Source organism: Meles meles, chromosome 17 (genome assembly GCF_922984935.1).
Source record: "Meles meles chromosome 17, mMelMel3.1 paternal haplotype, whole genome shotgun sequence".
NCBI lineage: Eukaryota > Metazoa > Chordata > Mammalia > Carnivora > Mustelidae > Meles > Meles meles.
In genome coordinates, this window is record NC_060082.1 from 66,300,527 (window position 1) to 66,321,320 (window position 20,794).

At 42.1% G+C, this 20,794-nt stretch overlaps 1 protein-coding gene and 1 pseudogene across 1 annotated transcript in view; both read right to left on the reverse strand.

Annotated features, from left to right (window-relative positions):
- Positions 1-20,794, reverse strand: part of MROH9 (maestro heat like repeat family member 9) — a 96,189-nt gene that overhangs the window by 31,670 nt on the left and 43,725 nt on the right. Inside the window, exons 11-14 of the mRNA XM_045982310.1 lie at positions 19,931-20,068; positions 18,137-18,257; positions 7,695-7,836; positions 5,275-5,447 (exon numbers count right to left, since the gene is read on the reverse strand). Coding sequence (XP_045838266.1) covers positions 5,275-5,447; positions 7,695-7,836; positions 18,137-18,257; positions 19,931-20,068 — 574 coding nt within the window. The remainder of the gene's footprint in view (positions 1-5,274; positions 5,448-7,694; positions 7,837-18,136; positions 18,258-19,930; positions 20,069-20,794) is intronic.
- On the reverse strand, positions 2,694-4,825 carry LOC123928207 (annotated as a pseudogene).

Here is a 20,794-nt window from a genome sequence, read left to right on the forward strand (position 1 = left end):
CAGGGAGAGATGGAGGCTGAGACAAAGCAAGCTCTGGGGCTCTCTCAGAGAGGGCATCTGGCTCCTGCAGACTGTTGCCAAGGGGGCTGGTGGGCTCCAGTGTTCTCAAATCTTCTGAAGCTTCATGAACAATTCAGATTTCTGCGAGAAGTCTCCCAGTTTAAAAATATCAGACTTAACACTGTTTGAGAGTCAAACTTAAAACACCGCAAGGTGCATTCGTCCGAGGGTTACCTGTTCATACCCTTGGTCTACAGGAAGACATGCGTTAACCACTGAAAGCCTATCTAGACCAGTGGAAAGAGCTTTGAAGTGCCCCACACCTGCCAAAATCCCAGTTTTGTCCCCCAAAGATGAGTCAGCTTGAGCAAGTTATTTTTTTCTTTTCTTTTTAATTCTTTTCTCATTTGTATTTTTTTTTATTTGTTTATTTACAGCATAACAGTGTTCATTGTTTTGGCATCACACCCAGTGCTCCATGCAGTATGTGCCCTCCCTAGTACCCACCACCTGGTTCCTCAACCTCCCACCCCCCCGCCCCTTCAAAACCCTCTGGTTGTTTTTCAGAGTCCATAGTCTCTCATGGTCCATCTCCCCTTCCAGTTTCCCTCAACTCCCTTTCCTCTCCATCTCCCCATGTCCTCCATGTTCTTTGTTATGCTCCACAAATAAATGAGACCATATGATATTTGACTCTCTCTGCTTGACTTATTTCACTCAGCATAATTTCTTCCAGTCCCGTCCATGTTGCTACAAAAGTTGGGTATTCATCCTTTCTGATGGAGGCATAATACTCCATTGTGTATATGGACCACATCTTCCTTATCCATTCATCCGTTGAAGGGCATCTTGGTTCTTTCCACAGTTTGGCGACCATAGCCATTGCTGCAATAAACATCGGGGTACAGATGGCCCTTCTTTTCACTACATCTGTATCTTTGGGCTAACTACCCAGCAGTGCAATTGCAGTCATAGGGAAGCTCTATTCTTAATTTCTTGAGGAATCTCCACACTGTTCTCCAAAGTGGTTGCACCAACTTACATTCCCACCAACAGTGTAAGAGGGTTCCCCTTTCTCCACATCCTCTCCAACACACGTTGTTTCCTGTCTTGCTAATTTTGGCCATTCTAACTGGTGTCAGGTGGTATCTCAATGTGGTTTTAATTTGAATCTCCCTGATGGCTAGTGATGATGAACATTTTTTCATGTGTCTGATAGCCATTTGTATGTCTTCGTTGGAGAAGTGTCTGTTCATGTCTTCTGCCCATTTTTTGATATGATTATCTGTTTTGTGTGTATTGAGTTTGAGAAGTTCTTTATAGATCCTGGATATCAACCTTTTGTCTGTACTGTCATTTGCAAATATCTTCTCCCATTCCGTGGGTTGCCTTTTTGTTTTGTTGACTTTGCTGTGCAGAGCTTTTGATCTTGATGAAGTCCCAAAAGTTCATTTTCGCTTTTGTTTCCTTTGTCTTCAGAAACATATCTTGAAAGAATTTGCTGTGGCTGATATCAAAGAGGTTACTGCCTATGTTTTCCTCTAGGATTCTGATGGATTCCTGTCTCAAGTTGAGGTCTTTTATCCATTTCGAGTTTATCTTTGTGTACGGTGTAAGAGAATGGTCGAGTTTCATTCTTCTACATATCGCTGTCCAGTTTTCCCAGCACCATTTATTGAAGAGACTGTCTTTTTTCCATTGTATATTTTTTCCTGTTTTGTTGAAGATTATTTGACCATAGAGTTGAGGGTCCATATCTGGGCTCTCCACTTGTATTTTTTTTTTAATTTTTTTTTTTTTATTTATTTGACAGAGAGAAATCACAAGCAGGCAGAGAGGCAGGCAGAGAGAGAGGAGGAAGCAGGCTCCCTGCGGAGCAGAGAGCCCAATGCGGGGCTCGATCCCAGGACCCTGAGATCATGACCTGAGCCGAAGGCAGAGGCTTTAACCCACTGAGCCACCCAGGTGCCCCTCTCCACTTGTATTTTAATCAAATCATTGCTATTCATTTTTTTCTTAACTCTTTCTTATAAGCACCAGATTTTAATATTTGTCAATAAAAGGTCAGTTTTTTGGGTAACAGCATCAAGAACATTGATGTTCATTCCTCCAAACAACCAAATTTGAAGTCTACCAAAGCAAAAATCAAAAAGCAACCCCTCCTACAAAAAAATAACAAAAATTGGGACGCCTGGGTGGCTCAGTTGGTTAAGTGGCTGCCTTCGGCTCAGGTCATAATCCTAGCGTCCTGGGATCGAGTCCCGCATCCAGCTCCTTGCTCGGTCGGGAGCCTGCCTCCCCCTCTGCCTCTGCTGCCACTCTGCCTGCCTATGCTCACTCGCTCTCTCTCTCTGGCAAGTAAATAAATAAAATCTTTTAAAAAAATAACAAAAATCACATTTTGGGGCTCAGTACATTTAGCAGCCTTCCCTGTGCTGTCTAATCATTCTTCAGATGACTTTCAAAAAAAAAAAAAAAAACCCGAAACAAAATCACAAACCCCCTAGGTCATCAACATATACATTTTCTACTTGCTTTTTAAAAAAATAAAAATAATAATAATAAAAAAGAAAATTGAAGGAATTCACAATCAATTGCCTGACTCATACTGATCTAGAGTATGGCCTGTGAAGGTCAGGAAGCCTATCTGCAAATATGTCAGAGTGAGTCAGGCAGTTAGGGGGTACTGGTCTTCAAGGTTTGGCTTTCTTCCAAACTGTAAAAGACCCACAAGTCCAAGTATGAAGGGACACAGAGGAACTCCTTCGAGAATTCCACAGGACAATACAGGTGCCCATGCTGTTCTTCACAGAGTGACAGGGCTTCCCTCAAACTGACACAGTGACCCTGTGTGAAATATTTCCCATCCTGTTTCAGTACTTTTACTGAGAGGTCGAGAATCAGTCTGAGAAACTCCCATGTGGACTCTTCTTCTGGAGATACGGGGATTGGATCAGCTGTCCCATCATTAATCCTGTAGTCAAACTCTCTCCCTTCTTGGGTTTACCTCTTCAGCGCTGGTGTAGTCTTCTCCTAGAACCTGAGAGCAGCATCCTCTAAGATCGTGTAAGACACATGTTTAGTAAGACATGTTTCTGACATGTGTTTCTTACGTCCGTCCATTTGGCCAATCTCTTGCCACAGTGACTGTCTTTGGTTCCAGTTTGACTATTTCAAGTAATATGCCCCATCTCTGGCCCCAGAATCAGGGGGTCTTTGCCACTTTCATCTTTCCCACTGCACATGATGGCCTGGGGATACCCAAACCACTCTCTGCCAGAGTAATAGCCCCACTAAGGAAGAGAATATTCCCGAACTGCGTCTGTTGTAGAATTTTAATGTTTTGATGAAGTGAATCTCCTCATATACCCCTCTATCCATGTCTTCCTCAACCGACGACCATCGGCGGTGGGCGGGTATCTGTCAGTGGCCCTTCCCCGAACTATGGGTGGTCATCGCTTCACCTGCCCAGTACTGTCCTGACTTAATTCTTTCATTCTTTCTTCTATTTTGTTCAAAAGACTTGTGATAATTCTGAAGATCCAACAACACCAGTCCATGTGGGTAAATTCTCAAATTAGCAAAGTTGTCATTTTTGTTTATGCAGGTCGCTAAATAATTGTGGTCTTGACAAGTGTTCACCAACTCTGTCATCTCTCCCTCCGGGAACATGGGCTGGGGCCTTCTAGAATGTTCTCACCATCAGCTTTGGTGTGGACCTTGGAGTTCAGGTTCTGTGCGGAGCTGCTGCCCTAGGGAGGCAAGGCCTTGTGTTGTGCCTGGGGGAAGTGGCCATGGGAGCCTGGGGGCTGCATGCCTATCATTGTTTTTCTTTAAATATGGAGAAACACAGTAGCATAGTTTCATTGATATCCTAATATTTTTCAAACAGTCAACCTCCAAGGAATGACTTAACTTAAAGTGATATTTAGTAATTTTCTCTTCTCTCTGATTTTGCTTCTTTTCATTTGGTGTGGTATGATTGCTTATTTATTTAGTTTAGTTTAGTTTTATTTTCCCTCCAAGTGATTTAATTTTGAAATATTTTTTTACATGGACATTCCAACTATTTATTTAACTGTCTGAATTTGGCCAAATATTCGCTTCTCTTTGCTTCATTTTCCTTGTATGTACACTGGATAATAGTAATAGTTGTTTAGAGAATTATATGAGTTAGTACATGTAGAACCCTTAGAATAGTGACTGGTACTTAGTAAATGCTCAATAAACCCAGCCATTATTATTATCATTATGTTATTTTGAAAATAATTCTTGTCATTAAATGACTTCTTTCTATAGCTTAATAATACTATGCTTTCTTCAATGGAATCTGAATAATTAAGAGCTTAGAAATTTTTGGAAAATAATTTTCTATGAAATAATTCTCCAATTCACAAATGACTCATTACAGAAGTCTTTAAAAATAAATATTCCCTATGGCATACCAAAGTGTCTTTGCTTATTAAAATATGTTACTGTCATCCAACTTTTCTGGAATACTTTACCATACATAACAAGAGTTTTCAAAATGCCTAACTTCTTGATGAAAGACCTTTTATTTATTTTTTTAAAGATTTTATTTATTTATCAGAGAGAGAGAGTGAGCACAAGCAGGGCGAGAGGCAGGCAGAGGAGAAGCAGGCTCCCTGCTGAGCAAGGAGCCTGAAATGAGACTGGGTAACAAAACCCCGGGATCATGACCTGAGCTGAAGGCAGATGCTTAACGCACTGAGCCACCCAGGCAAGCTGATGAAATACCCTTCAGTGTTTTATATGATAAGAACAAACACACTGGGGGCATTAACATGTCCTCTCTCATGCCCATAATGCACCTGCTACTCTCTCTGTTTTACAGGTGGGAGACCAGGGCATAAGGAACTGAATAACCTGCTTAAGATTTCCCAGCTGGGAGGGGCCGGATGAGGGATTTGAACCCAAGCAGGCCAGAGCTAGGCTTAGCCGAGATATAGCCCCTCAGCTATATACATTTCCTCTTTCCTCCAAAGACGGAGGATGCTCTTTGATTCTCCTTTCTTATGGACAAATTTTCCAGGTTCTCATAGTGTAGTTATATATACGTACATAGGTATATAACTATATACATAGACAGTACTTATTTGACTAATATTGTCATCTCTGGAGAAGAAATGGTAGTTCTGCACAAAATGACTATCTTCTGTTGATTTATTCTGAAATGTAATAGCATTGCCTCAGCTGGGGCTTCCGCTTAACTATAAAACTTAATGATTTCACGTATCTAACTGTGTGACTCACGTGATCCATCAGAGGACAGTAGCTGGAAGCAATTCTCGTGCACAGAGAGGAGTAGGTCACCTTGTCCAGTCTGACTAGAAGTTTTCGAAGGGTGATTAAGGCCCGAATTATAACAGTTTTGTCTTTTGAAAGGAAGGCATCCAAGATGGACACTAACAAGCTGCAGACATTTTCTATCTGTGTATAAGAGAGGAAATGGTTGGATTTTGGAACTAGAAGGAGACATGACGTAGCATTCAGCACTCACGCGTCTGGGTCTGGGCCCCTGCACTCGCGCGCTGGGCTGGCCTCCCAAGACGCAGTTGTCAAGTTGTCAGAACTTCTGTGAGCTGATTGTTCAAACAGACTCTCAGCTCTAGAGAAAGAACCGATAGTTGCCAGAGGGGAGGGAGGTGGTGGGGAGTGACACCGGGGAAGGGGATTAAGAGTCGCTTAGGATGAACACTGTGTAATGTCCAGAATTGCTGAGTCAGCGCGCGGGCCGCCAGATACGAGTGGAACACTACTTGTTAACTACACTGAAGTCACAATTAAAAAGTCACTATTATGGGTGTTGTGCAAAAACAATGAATACTGTTACGCTGAAAAAATAAATAAAATGGAAAAAAAAGTCACTATTAAAAAATAAGTTTTGGAAAACTAGGAAGAAATAAAGCCAAGGTAATAAATACTCAAAACCCATGACTTCCTATTTCTTTTGCTTCTCTGGACTCTTACATGTCCTTGAGGCTACTCACAGACATTAATACCTATCTGGTGGGAATATTAAATAATGACGCACTACCAGACCTCTCTCCCCAGTTCTGTGTTCAATGATGTCCCTTTGATAGCGCGAAATAGCCGCGGTGAGAGTACCGCAGAGCAACAGGTGTTGTTTCCAGAGCTGGCGGTGAAGCATTCAGCAGCACAGCATGAGCAGGGCGACCTCTAAACTAGGCGCTGGTGACTCGTGTGGGCACGAGAACCCCTGAGCTGCTGAACCAGGTCATGAGACTCGATGGCTGATCAGAGACCACAGAACAGAAAGCAAGGAAAAAGGCAAAACGAAGATACCAAGGGAGAGAAACAAAGACCGGAAAGAGAAGATGCAAAAGAAATAAATACGATTTGCCAAAATAATAGCCAGAGGCCTTGTGTTTGGCCGAAAAGCTGTCTTTACCAAGAGATAGGACATGACCTCAGCCCAGCTCACTCTCCACTGTTTCTCTCTTACTCTCCTAGACAACCTTGACCCAGAATCTTCCTTGCAGTCATTAAAAACATTGGGAAGAGTGCTAGAGAAGATAATAAATAACTCTGCTACTAAAAGAATGTCACTGACTTCTGTGACTTAGCGAAAGCAGAGAACGGATCATGGCTCATGTCATTCTAAATGCAAAATGGGTGCCCAACGGACAGCCTTTGAGCTTTCAGAGACAAATGCTGAACAGGTAAACGAGGGTTTATTATTAAACTTATTAAACCAACAGTGATTTACAGAATCAGCATAACCCCATTAGGCAAGGTGCTTTGGGCTGGGTCAAACAGGTGGTGAGGCTCGAGGAGGCCCTTGTGCTACAGCAGCACCTGGGTGTTGCCTGTGAGTGTTGAGTCTCTCCGCTGCGCACCTGAAGCTGGTGACACGGTTTGCTCACTGGCATTTAAAGAAAAACTTGAAAACAAGAATTTATAAGAGCATCACAAAACATGGTTTGTTAGGTTTGATCTTCCAGGAAGGCAAGAAGTATTCACGCGACTCAGTAGGAAAGCGTGTAAGACCGTGGCTCTCAAGTTTAAGTTATTACGACCGCCTGGAGGACTTTCAGAGGCACAGCCTGGCGGGCCCCACCTCCACGACTTCAGAGTCCGCAGCTCTGGGGCGCGCCCGACCATGTATATTTATGCCAGTTTCTGGGAGGGGCTGATCGTGCGGGTTCAAGCAGCGTAGACAGAGAACTGCTGGTGTGAAGTACTGTGGGAACAAGGGCTCACGCTGGACGTGGCTCTGCGAGGGATGCACCTGCCAGGTGCGAATATTCAGCAGAATTCGACCTGAGCTGAAGAGGCAGACAAAAGTGAATGTGTACGGGAGGAGGAGTGTGCTGAGCCGAAGCAGCTCGAGCGAGCGCTCTAGGATCGGAGTCAGTGTGGGGGCAGGTGTGTAGGTTGGAGGGGAAATGAACTTCCCTGTGTGTGGCTTAGACTCCGAGAGCTTGCGTTGGACAATGTTGGTCCATTCCAAGGGCCAGGAATGATTTTCCAGGAAAAACAGAAACAGGGTGATTAAGCTCCTGAGTACTTACCACACTGCTCCCATTCAACCCAGGCTTTGGAATTGTGTTAGTGTCCAGAAACGGAGACATAGCCGTGTTGGATCAGGAAGGGTCCTGAGCAGTGGGAAGCCCTAGACTGCGACGGCGGTTCACAGACCACACACTCACGTGCCTCGTTGATAACTGGCGCCATGCTGGCGATTTTCTGAAGGCTCAGCTTGCTAACCACAGGATTGGCGTCATTGACCCAGTTTCTGAAGAGAACCAGAAATTCTTCTGGGAATGGGTCCTTGAAGAAATGATTCAGGAGCTGAAAGAAAACAGTCGGTACGTTCATAAGCGGAGTGAAGGCTAATTCATGTTTTCTGCGTCAGAGATAAAAATGGAACATTCTCAGTAAAACTGAAGCACAAGTTTCCCTAAAACTCCAGTTACTTACACATAGCCCCACACGTTTCTGTGTTCTCTGGAAGCAGAAGGCAGCAGTCCTAATAGGAAACACATGCATTTATACTTTTGTACGTATCTACAGTTGACCCTTGAACAACACAGGTTTGAACTGTGTGGGTCCCCTTAGATACGGATTTCTTACAGCATAATGTTGTGAATGCATTCCTCCTCTTCATGATTTTTTAAAACAACATTGTCTTTTCTCTAGCTTCCTTTCTTGTAAGAATATGGTATGTAATACATACAACACACAGAATATGTGTTGATTGACCGTTTATGTTATTAGTAGTTAGGTTTTGGGGGAGTCAAAAGTTGTATGTGGATTTTGGATGGTATGGGGTTCAGCATCCCAACTCCCACGTTGTTAGGAGTTAAATATATGCATTAAATTTTTTTCTCTCCATTGCTGGCAACTTAGTGACTCAATTTAAATTACTTCCCTGTCCCACATTATAGTTAGGTGGATGAGTTCCTTGACAGTGAATGTTTATATGTACTAGGAGACCGTGCCTACTGTGGGCCAGACATTATGCTAGTAAGTGGGAACACAGTAGTGAGCAAAACAGTCTCCATCCATGACCTTGTGGGGCTTATAGACTAGCAAGAGAGACTGATACTGGACAGTATTTTTATACTACACTATTCTGATGAAAACAGAGTTGCTAATTGCGATCAGTACTAGGAAGAAAAGCTATAAGGTACCACGAAAACATCTAAAGCAGAACCGAATTTAGACTGTGAAGTTGTAGACTGAGTTAGAATGAAAAGATATTTAGATTTGGACTTGAAAGCAGAGTTGGCATTATTTAGATAAATTGTTTAGAGAAGATCTCCCCAAGGAGTAAGCCATGTGCAAAGGCCCTGTGGTAGATGAGCAGGGTGTGTGTGAACACTAGAAGGAAGGCCAGAGTTATAGGATGGGAAGGGATGAGAAGATTGGAGGGTAGTGAGACTGGTGGACAGGTAGGACAGGAGACTCAGGATGCGGAGGAGTTTTAGTCTTAAACAGCTAATACCCAAAACGAAGATATGATTACCATGAGGTTTTATGCATCTAGTAACTAGCAGCCAAAATATACATATTTTTAAATATCTTAGAAACACAAATGACAGTTTAGGAAAAAAATGTCAGGAATTTAAAATATTATTAAGACCGGTCAAGTACACAGAATAATAGAGAACAAGAGAGCCAACACTGAGAGGGAAGGGCAGATCATATATTCTTCTCAATTTCCAAACAACTTTCACAAAAATTAATTATCAGATCCAAAAAATCAATAACTTCCCTAAAGTAAATAATTTAAAAAGCACCTTAAAAAAAATCATTGTGTCTATAATAAAAGAGGAACCCAAGAAGAAAGTTTAAGTGGAAAAAAAAAGCCTAAAGCACTTGAAAATTTAAGAGAACTCTCCTCTATTTTGTGGATCAAAATTATAAACCAGAGAGGAAATCAAACATATAACAAAGATTATTGCAAAAACAATAAAACAACAAAAATAAAATGTTTCCCTGTGGTTGGAAGGAAAGTCCTAAGTTCATTTTGCTTAAAAAAATGTTAAAAATGGGGGCACCTGTGTGGCTCAGTGGGTTAAAACCTCTGCTTTCGGCATAGGTCATGATCCCAGGGTACTGGGATCAAGCCCCACATCGGGCTCTCTGCTCAGCGGGGAGCCTGCTTCCTCCTCTCTCTCTCTCTCTCTCTCTCTGCCTGCCTCTCTGTCTACTTGTGATCTCTGTCTGTCAAATAAATAAATAAAATCTTTAATAAAATGTTAAAAATGAATGAATTATTTATTTCCTGAAATTGTGAGAATGAAATATCACAAGAAATGAGATTGAGCTACAGAAAATTAGTGTAAGAAAGTAATGAAGGTAGAAGCAGAGGTTATGGAACTGGGAAACAGAAAAACAGTGGAATTAGTCAATCTAATGCCTGTGCTAGAAAAAAAAAAGCATTCAAATAAACCAATGTGACCAATATAGTAAGTAAACATAAAATGAGAAGTGAGAAAAAGGGTGTGAAATAGATTAAAACCTTCACAGGATATCGGATACTCTGTGTCAATGGGCAGCTTTTCTATATTACAGGTTTTGTCCCAGTCATGAGGCAAAGAAAATTCGGTAATTGAAATTGATTAGGAACAATGGAAGACTGATGGTTATTGATGTGTTATTTCCAAATGTTATCAAGTTAGCTCTTTCTGAGTGATCACACACCAAAACATAAAGGCATATTTTCTATTTGCAACTAGTAACTAATCTGCGGGTGATAATTTGGTACTATGTGAATATTCTCCAACAATCTTTCACTTAAAAGTTTTCAAATTCGTTGGTACTTTTTTTCTTTATTTAGTTATCACACTGGGACTTGCAAAGTGGTAATTTTCCACGTCTAGTGTTCCTTCTACATTTACTGGCTGGCATCCGTCTCTCTGTCTCTCTCTTCTAGCATTCCACGTTTGAGTCCCACCAAGGACTCAAGCATTTAAATTTTTTTCCCAACATATTAAAATTATTTGCAGTTACTCCTTTTGATACTAAATTTGGCCAGCAGGAGCCCTTTCAAGTTGACTTTTGTGTCCTTTTGACATGATGTATCTATCTTTGAACACTTCTTTGCTTGTAGAAAACTAGATGTACCAGGCTTATCTTATATTTTTCTTGCCACCATTTCTTCAAGGAGACAAGGTTCCTTTTAGTGAGTAATGATATTTGGCAACCATTAGAAATGTGTACTAGAATGTACACATCGTTATTGGAATATCATGTCTTCTCGGCCTTTACTTGAAACTAAGAGTTATTTTTTTTTTTTTAAAGTCATGGGTGGGGCGCCTGGGTGGCTCAGTGGATTAAGCCACTGCCTTCGGCTCAGGTCATGATCTCGGGGTCCTGGGATCGAGCCCCGCATCGGGCTCTCTGCTCCGCAGGGAGCCTGCTTCCTCCTCTCTCTCTGCCTGCCTCTCTGCCTACTTGTGATCTCTCTCTCTCTCTGTCAAATAAATAAATAAAATCTTAAAAAATAAAATAAAATAAAGTCATGGGTTTATTTTGACAATGTTGATATATTCAATTCAAATCTAACATAACAGAGTTTATGTTAACTTTTAATGGTTTTATGTTTGCCTCATCTTTTTCTTACCTGGAAAAACTTTGTGCCAATAGTGTTAGTATGTTTATTTGCTTATTTGCTTTCTGCTATATGAATGCATACCATAGTCTTAAAATTATATCATCACCTTACAATATTCATAAAACTCCTAAGTAAAAGTTAATTTTTTTATAGATTTTTTTGTCCTTAGGATATATTTCACTAAGGATGTGTATAGTCAAAGTACATGTTTACATGTTACTTGATATCCTTTGCAAATGTGTGTGTGTGTGTGTATTTGAGGGAGAGATAGACAGAGAATCATACAATTCACTGGGGAAAATACTAAGATCATAGTAGGTAAACAGGCAAAGGAAAGATCAGATTATTCACAAAATGGAATTTTAAAGGCCAAGGCAAAAACACATGATTCATAAAAATAATCTGACCAGAGATAACAATATGTTATTTTTATTTTTCGCACATCAGGATCATATACCTAGAGAATCCAAGAGAATTAACCAAAATATTATTATATACAATAAAGTAGCTGAATTTAAGATAATACAGTTTAACTAATTTTCCTGAACATCCAGCAATAATGAGCTTGAAAACTGAATGAAAAAGCCATATCTGTGAAAACAGTATGGAGGTTCCTCAAAAAATTAAAAATAAAAATATCCTATGACCCAGTAATTCCACTACTGGGCATTTACCCAAAGAAAACAAAAACACGAATTAAAATTTTTAAATTTAAACTCAATTATTTAACACACAATGTATTATTAGTTTCACTGGATTCATTAGTCTTATATAACACCCAATGCTCATGACATCACATGTCCTCCTTAACGCCCATCACCCTGTTCCCCATCTCCTTTCCCCCCCCTTCCAGTAACCCTCGGTTCGTCTCCTGAGATTAAGAGTCTTATGGTTTGTCACCCTCTCTGATTTTGTCTTTTTTTGTTTTTTCCTCTCTTCCTCTATCATCCTCTGTTTTGTTTCTTGAATTCCACATATGAGTGAGATCATGTAAGAGTCTCTCTCTGATTCACTTATTTCACTCAGCATAATACCCTTCAGTTCCATCCATGTCTTTGTAAATGGCAAGATTTCATTTCTGTTGATGGCTGCATAGTATTCCATTGTGCTTATGTACCACATCTTCTTTTTTTTTTTTAAATTAATTTATTTATTTTTATTTGCTTATTTACAGCATAACAGTGTTCATTGTTTTGGCATCACACCCAGTGCTCCATGCAGTACGTGCCCTCCCTATTACCCACCACCTGGTTCCTCAACCTCCCACCCCACCCCACCCCCTCCCGCCACCCCTTCATAACCCTCTGGTTGTTTTTCAGAGTCCATAGTCTCTCATGGTTCATCTCCCCTTCCAGTTTCCCTCAACTCCCTCTCCTCTCCATCTCCCCATGTCCTCCATGTTATTTGTTATGCTCCACAAATAAGTGAGACCATATGATACTTGACTCTCTCTGCTTGACTTATTTCGCTCAGCATAATTTCTTCCAGTCCTGTCCATGTTGCTACAAAATTTGGGTATTCGTCCTTTCTGATGGAGGCATAATACTCCATTGTGTATATGGACCACATCTTCCTTATCCATTCATCCGTTGAAGGGCATCTTGGTTCTTTCCACAGTTTGGCAACCGTAGCCATTGCTGCAATAAACATTGGGGTACAAATGGCCCTTCTTTTCACTACATCTGTATCTTTGGGGTAAATACCCAGCAGTGCAATTGCAGGGTCATAGGGAAGCTCTATTTTTAATTTCTTCAGGAATATCCACACTGTTCTCCAAAGTGGCTGCACTAACTTGCATTCCCACCAACAGTGGAAGAGGGTTCCCCTTTCTCCACATCCTCTCCAGCACACGTTGTTTCCTGTCTTGCTAATTTTGGCCATTCTAACTGGTGTTAGGTGGTATCTCAATGTTGTTTTAATTTGAATCTCCCTGATGGCTAGTGATGATGAACATTTTTTCATGTGTCTGATAGCCATTTGTATGTCTTCATTGGAGAAGTGTCTATTCATATCTTCTGCCCATTTTTTGATATGATTATCTGTTTTGTGTGTGTTGAGTTTGAGAAGTTCTTTGTAGATCCTGGATATCAACCTTTTGTCTGTACTGTCATTTACAAATATCTTCTCCCATTCCGTGGGTTGCCTCTTTGTTTTGTTGACTGTTTCCTTTGCTGTGCAGAAGCTTTTGATCTTGATGAAGTCCCAAAAGTTCATTTTTGCTTTTGTTTCCTTGGCCTTTGGAGACTTATCTTGAAAGAAGTTGCTGTGGCTGATATCGAAGAGGTTACTGCCTATGTTCTCCTCTAGGATTCTGATAGATTCCTGTCTCACGTTGAGGTCTTTTATCCATTTTGAGTTTATCTTTGTGTACGGTGTAAGAGAATGGTCGAGTTTCATTCTTCTACATATTGCTGTCCAGTTTTCCCAGCACCATTTATTGAAGAGACTGTCTTTTTTCCATTGAATATTTTTTCCTTTTTTGTCGAAGATTATTTGACCATAGAGTTGAGGGTCCATATCTGGGCTCTCCACTCTGTTCCACTGGTCTATGTGTCTGTTTTTATGCCAGTACCACGCTGTCTTGGTGATCACAGCTTTGTAGTAAAGCTTGAAATCGGGTAATGTGATGCCGCCAGTTTTGTTTTTGTTTTTCAACATTTCCTTAGCAATTCGGGGTCTCTTCTGACTCCATACAAATTTTAGGATTATTTGCTCCAGCTCTTTGAAAAATATCGGTGGAATTTTGATCGGAATGGCATTAAAAGTATAGATTGCTCTAGGCAGTATAGACATTTTAACAATGTTTATTCTTCCAATCCAAGAGCATGGAACAGTCTTCCATCTTTTTGTGTCTTCTTCAATTTCTTTCATGAGTGTTCTGTAGTTCCTCGAGTACAGGTCCTTTACCTCTTTGGTTAGGTTTATGCCCAGGTATCTTATGGTTCTTGGTGCTATAGTAAATGGAATCGATTCTCTAATTTCCCTTTCTGTATTTTCATTGTTAGTGTATAAGAAAGCCACTGATTTCTGTACATTGACTTTGTATCCTGCCACGTTACTGAATTGCTGTATGAGTTCTAGTAGTTTGGGGGTGGAGTCTTTGGGGTTTTCCATATAAAGAATCATGTCATCTGCGAAGAGAGAGAGTTTGACTTCTTCCTTGCCAATTTGGATACCTTTTATTTCTCTTTGTTGTCTGATTGCCGTTGCTAGGACTTCTAATACTATGTTGAACAAGAGGTACCACATCTTCTTTATTCACTCATCTGTCGATGGACATCTGGGCTCTTTCCATAGTTTGGCTATTGTGGACATTGCTGCTATAAACATTGGGGTGCAGGTGCTCCTTGGGACCACTACATTTGCATCTTTAGGGTAAATCCTTAGTAGTGCAATTGCTGAGTCAGAGAAACTCTAGTTTCAACTTTTTGAGGAACCTCCATACCATTTTCCAGGGTGGCTGCACCAGCTTGCATTCCCACCAACAATCCATGCACCGCTGTTTATAGCAGCATTATTTACAAGGGCCGAGTTAAGGAGGCAGCTCAAGTTCCCATGCAGAGATGAAAAGGTAAACAAGATGTGATATATAAAAACAGTGGAATATTACTCAGCCATAAGAAGATGAGATCTTGCCATTTGCAACAACATGGATGGACTTAGAGGGTCTAATGCTGAGTGAAATAAGTCAGACGGAGAAAGACAAATACCATATTTTCAACCATATGTGAAATCTAAAAAAAAAAAAGGAAATGAATAAACAAGACAAAAAGCAGAATCAGATTCCTAAATGCAGAAAACTGATGGTTGTCAGAAAGAAGAGGGGTAGAGGGCTGGGCAAAATGGATAAAGGAGAGTGAGTGATATAGGCTTCCAGTTATGGAATGAGTAAGTCATGGGGATAAAGGCACAGCAGTGGGAATATAGGCAAGGGTCTTGTAAGAGTGTTGCATGGTGACAGATGGCGGCCACACTCGTGAGCACGGCGCAACGTAGAGAGTTGTCGGATCAGTGTGCTGTACACCTAAAACTACTATAATATTATGTGACGGCTGTCTCAAGATACAAAACAAACACAAAAATCTATACTCCAAATCACATTTAATAAAGATAAATTCAAGAACCAAAAAAGGCCACATTTGCACTAACAACTTAAAATAATATAAACCACTTAATAATTCCAAAATTAATATGTAAGACTTATATGAATATGACAAAGTATTGAATTAAAAAAAGAAGCAAAATTATAAAAATACCAAATATTCCCAAGAAGCTCATAGCTTTAATTTAACTGCAATCATAGTTTCAGTGAAAGTTTTTTTTTCTTTTAAACCTGGCAAAATTATTTTAACATGTGACTTGAAAGATAAATACATAGGAAAGACTAAAGACATTTTGAAGGGAGCTGATAGAAAGTTGCTTTGCAAGACATTAAAATTTAGTTGCAAGCTTCCCTAATTCCAGTGTGATCCTTGCACAGCAATGAGAAAATGAATGGACCCTAGAAGAGTCTCCCAGGGCAGACCCTAATGTGGGTGTGGTGTGTCGTGTGTCTATGGAATTAAGGATGGAATTCATAAAGGTAGTGGCACCAGTGAGGAGTGAATTGATTAATTAATGATGCTGGGATAGGAAGTTACTTATTTAGTGAAAACTTTAGTTTTAATGAAAGACGATGGTGTACCTCGTGGTACACCATATAAACTTCATGGGAAACAACATTGCATGTAAAAATTTACATAAAAATATATAAAGTGAACAAATTATACGTGATATACAGTATTTACCAACTCTTTGGCCACAGTAGATTTTTTAATGCTTAATTTTTATGAAAGAAATCATATTCCATAAGCAAAAATAAAAGGCAAACAACCAACTGAGTATTGATTCTCGATCGGCGTTATAATCAAATGCATAACACGTTTGATATCCTTCACGACATTCTGTGGGGGTGTGTGTGTGAGAGACAGAGAATCCTAGAATTCATTGAGAAAAACACTAAGACTGTCCTAAGCAAAAGGGCACAGAAGAGATCGGGTTGTGCAGATTATGGAAATTTAATTTATGGACAGTTATATTTTTGAAATGTTCAACCTCTCTAAAATTTAAAAAATTGAGGACAAATCAAATCCCCCACAAGACATCACCTTTAGTCTCAACTTGGAAAGCTCATCAAGAGTGGCAAGAGTGGGAGCACCTGGGTGGCTCAGCGGGTTAAAGCCTCTGCCTTCAGCTCAGGTCATGATCCCAGGGTCTCGGGATCGAGCCCCGCATCAGACTCTCTGCTTGGCCGGGAGCCTGCTTCCTCCTCTCTTTCTCTCTCTCTGCCTGCTTCTCTGCCTACTTGTGATCTCTATCTGTCGAATAAATAAATCTTTAAAAAAAAAAAAAGAGTGGCAAGAGTGCAGTGGGGTGAGCGAACCACGGGGGGAGCGCTGGGTGACCCTGCTTGCTGGAAATCAGTCTGGCCATAAAATTCCTTACCCTTGAGAATGTTTACACTCCTTAGCTCTTCTTTCAGATTCATGGAATCTACGAGAAGGAAGTAATCTAAAATCCTGCAAGGAAGAAGACTTAGGCACGAAGATGTAAACTCTCGTTACTTATGTCGGTAGAAAATTAGAAATAATATATAAATAAATGGTATGTTAAATACTGCCAGCTAACAAGACTAAGATAAGGTAAAACATGCAGATCGTGTGCTCAGAACAACTAAAGGCCAAGCGACATCATGGTGAGGCCACCCCTCATTGCTGGGTTCTTAGACAGGTTTGTCACTCTCCAAAAGGAGTAAGCACCACATTCCTGATGACAGAGGCCATTAGGGCTCATTAAACAAGATCGGTCACATTAATAATGCTCATATAAATCTCGTGCTTTTGTCAATTTCTTTTGAACATGTCATTTTGTGGGAGCCATGGTGGATGTCCTATTTGGGTCTACTTAATGTCTGAACACACTGAAAAGGGTGATACGATGAAAAGAATGAGTCACATAGTAAAAATAATGAGAGATTCAAATGGATTAAAGCAAGTTTGGCAGCACTGGTGATTTTCGAGTGCAATGTTCAGTTAAACGGACTATGTATCTTTCGGGAAACTTTAGAAGTAGGGACTGTTGTGTATGGGTATGTCTTTTACAGTTTATTACCTGTTTTGCTGACTATGATGCTTGAAATTATGTCAAATTTTTGAGGCTATTTGGCATAACACCTTTGGTTAGTACTTTATTATGTATTATGTCTATGGAAAAATTAATAGTTGACTCAGAGAATTTCAACTTACAGAACTTTCTACATGCCTTTTCTAAGCAAAAGGACTTTCTCAATTTGCTCAGTTCTAGTATAGCATTACAATATATGGTGTAATGTTAATATAAATATTAATATATTCTATATTTTCATTTTAGTTAGTTATTTGGACCATTTCTTTTTCTTCCCCCTAGATAGTCTGAAGTATCATTCAGATCTCAGGTATTATCTACTATCTTTAAGTAAACTTTGAGTGTACTTTAAATATTCCTTGGTCTACTGTATTTTTAATTAAAAAATTTTTTTGTTATGTTCAATTAGCCAGCATATAGCACATCACTAGTTTTTGATGTAGTTTAACAAGCCCGCGGGGATGTGTGAACCGGTACTACAGAAACAGTTAGTGTTTGTGCAAATCCACATCTCCTAGGACATGACAAAAGTTATCTGTCATTGTCTTAACTCTGGGTAAGAATTAATATTCAGAGAGGGAGATAAAAAGATTGGAGGGTTGGGCGCCTGGGTGGCTCAGTGGGTTAAGCTGCTGCCTTCGGCTCAGGTCGTGATCTCAGGGTCCTGGGATCGAGTCCCGCATCAGGTTCTCTGCTCAGCAGGGAGCCTGCTTCCCTCTCTCTCTCTCTGCCTGCCTCTCTATCTACTTGTGATCTCTCTCTGTCAAATAAATAAATAAAATCTTAAAAAAAAAAGATTGGAGGGTTGACTTAAGTTTGGATAAGGAATGAGAACCTGGCTGTTCACAGTCATCTACTGAAACTTACTTCAGTGAGGAATATTACTGTGATGATACTGTCTTCTGACCGTCTAGGATCTTCCACCGAGAGCTTGTAGAGATAATGCAAGGTCTCTGGAAACTGTGGGAAGTTGTATTCACTGAGAGTTCTGTCATGGAGAGTAAGGCACCGAGTTAGCAAAGAAGAGGAGAGTCTCCCTGCATCAGCCACAGCTAATGGTAGGAAAGAGAGAAGCATTATTCCAATATTTTATACCTCCCAGATGAAAAAGAAAGATATTTTCTAATATCTCCTAATCCAAGGTAAACTGGACCCCATCCTGAATTCTACACAGGCTCCAGGGAATTACAGACAGCTGGATCACAGGCAGTGTCTCATTCGTTAACATCACTCCTCTTTCCCGTCTCTCCCCCGCTGACCCCACAGCGGAGGGTCCTGCAACACGACAGGCTGCCTGACCGAAAGGACAGAAAACAGACAGTGCAAAATAAATATCTTGGCAATCCAGGAAGGCTGAGTAGGTCATCGTCAAGGTTTTAGACCAAGTCTTTCCTTTGAGTGATGTAATGAAGAGGAGAGTTTGGGACTACCCTGTTTTGCTTGGGAGAAGTGGTGGGTCCTGATTCACAAAAGCCCTTCTGGGCAGTGGCCAGGCTCACAGTTGTCCTGACACGCCGGCCTGGCCCAGATGTGGCAGGACTGTGAAAGTCGCTGTGACGGGTTTTACTTTAGGACTCCAGGTTGGCATTTTAAACCAGTGCTTCTTGATCTTTAATAAATATACACATTACCCACGAATCTTGCTAAAGTGCAGATTTTGATTGATTGGGATTGGAGTGGGCCATGAGATTCTTCTATTTTAAACTTCTAGGGGATGATGTTGCTGCTGGTCTGAGGACCACACTTTAAGGAAGAAGATCCAAAGATATTAAGGATATTGTGACATTTAACTAGTGGCCACATATGTTCCTGGAATCTGTGTGTAAATAAAATGCCACTTGAAACACATGAAGGACCCAGAGACCATATAGACTCTACTTTCTGGGTTGGTTACAACTTTAAATGGTCTATTATCTTGTCATGTCTTGATTCTTTTTGTAAAAGATTTTATTTACATATTTGGCTGAGAGAGAGAGAGCACAAGTAGGCAGAGAGGCAGGCAGAGAGAGAGGGGGAAGCAGGCTCCCCGCGGAGCAGAGAGCCTGATGCGGGGCTCGATCCCAGGACGATCATGATCTGAGCTAAGGCAGAGGCTTAACCCACTGAGCCACCCAGGTGCCCCCAAGTCTTGACTCTTTATCAGAAAATCTGATCCCTGTAATCAGAAACTGCTGTTCAGTAAGGAGCTAACTAGGGGGAAAAAACCCCACAACCTTTTCCATTACAAGAAAAGTAAAAGTTCTCCTTCGTTGTACTTTCCAAATTTGTTCGTCTCATTGAGAACAGATTTTTACTGAACCCCTTTAAAGTGGGAGCACATCTGTGACTGTCTGATGCCCACGAAGCTGGGATCCGCTAACAGCAGAGGAAGAGAAAAATCACATTTTCCTCTAGTTCTCCATAGCTGAAAGGGGAACCTATTCTCTGCGGGGAGGATGATAGGATGTCTGTATCGTCGAGTGGGAGAACCGGGAAAGAGAAAACTACACCAATAAGTAATAAGCCCCTAAAATAAGGGAGTAAGTAGAAACCAGGGCAATTCAGATCCTTAGCGGGGAGGGGGAGGTCGGAGTGGATGCGGACTGTGCTCACACGTGGCTTAGCTGAAGAGAGCTGGAGAAGGGGGTAGAGACCCGGCACCTGGCGGAGCCTCCTTCTTACTTGGCGACGAGGTAGACCCCGTGATGGTGGAAGAGCGCTTGGCTGAACCGGCTCCAGCAGTTCTTCCTCTTCAGGGCCATGTCCACCTGCTGCAGCCCCGAGCAAGTCAGCAGCACCCGCAGGGCGTCCTGGGCGTAGCTAAGGCCCGGAGAAGAGAGTCACCACTTGGCAGTGGCCTTCATGTAACCACGTACGCGTGACCCGCCTTTGCGGTGCGCCCGGGCAGGGAAAGGGCTTTGGGAAAGGGCTCGCGCCCAAGGAAGGCAGCTCTCCCCGCCCGTCATCTTCCCTGACCAAGGCGCACGGGGCTCGGGGTGCGCTGCAAGGGCGGCGTGTACAGTCGTGGGCCGGGCACCCGCGCAGCGGCTCGTGCACGAAGGGTGTTGAACGGCGGGAGACTGCGCAAAGCGCCGCTGCTCTCTGCCGCGGCCGCTCGGCACCAGTAGGCACGTTCCCGTCTGCGTGGGGCCGCGTGGGGCGCGTCTGCTCGGGCGCCGGGAAGGCCCCGAACACCCTAGCGGAGCGGGTCGCGCTCTGCAGTTCTGCCGGGCTTCCCAGCGCACCGCGGCGAGGGCAGGTACCAGGCGGTGGGGGCGCGCGTCCCGAGCGCGGCCGAGCTGACGGGGTGCGTCGGGGGAGGGAAGCGCTGGTCTGGCGGGTGCGGACGGGACTGTGCGCGTGCAAGGCCACACGCCACGCGCCAGCCGCAAGCGACTCCCCAGCTCACAGGCACGTCGACGCGCGTTACTTTCCTGTCCCCTGCGAGCGCAGAGCCAGCGGCCGGGCGAGCCCCGTCCGGCTTTGGAGCCGACGCTTCTGGCTCTCCCCGCCCGGGCACCGCGCGCTCCCGCGGCGACACCGCGA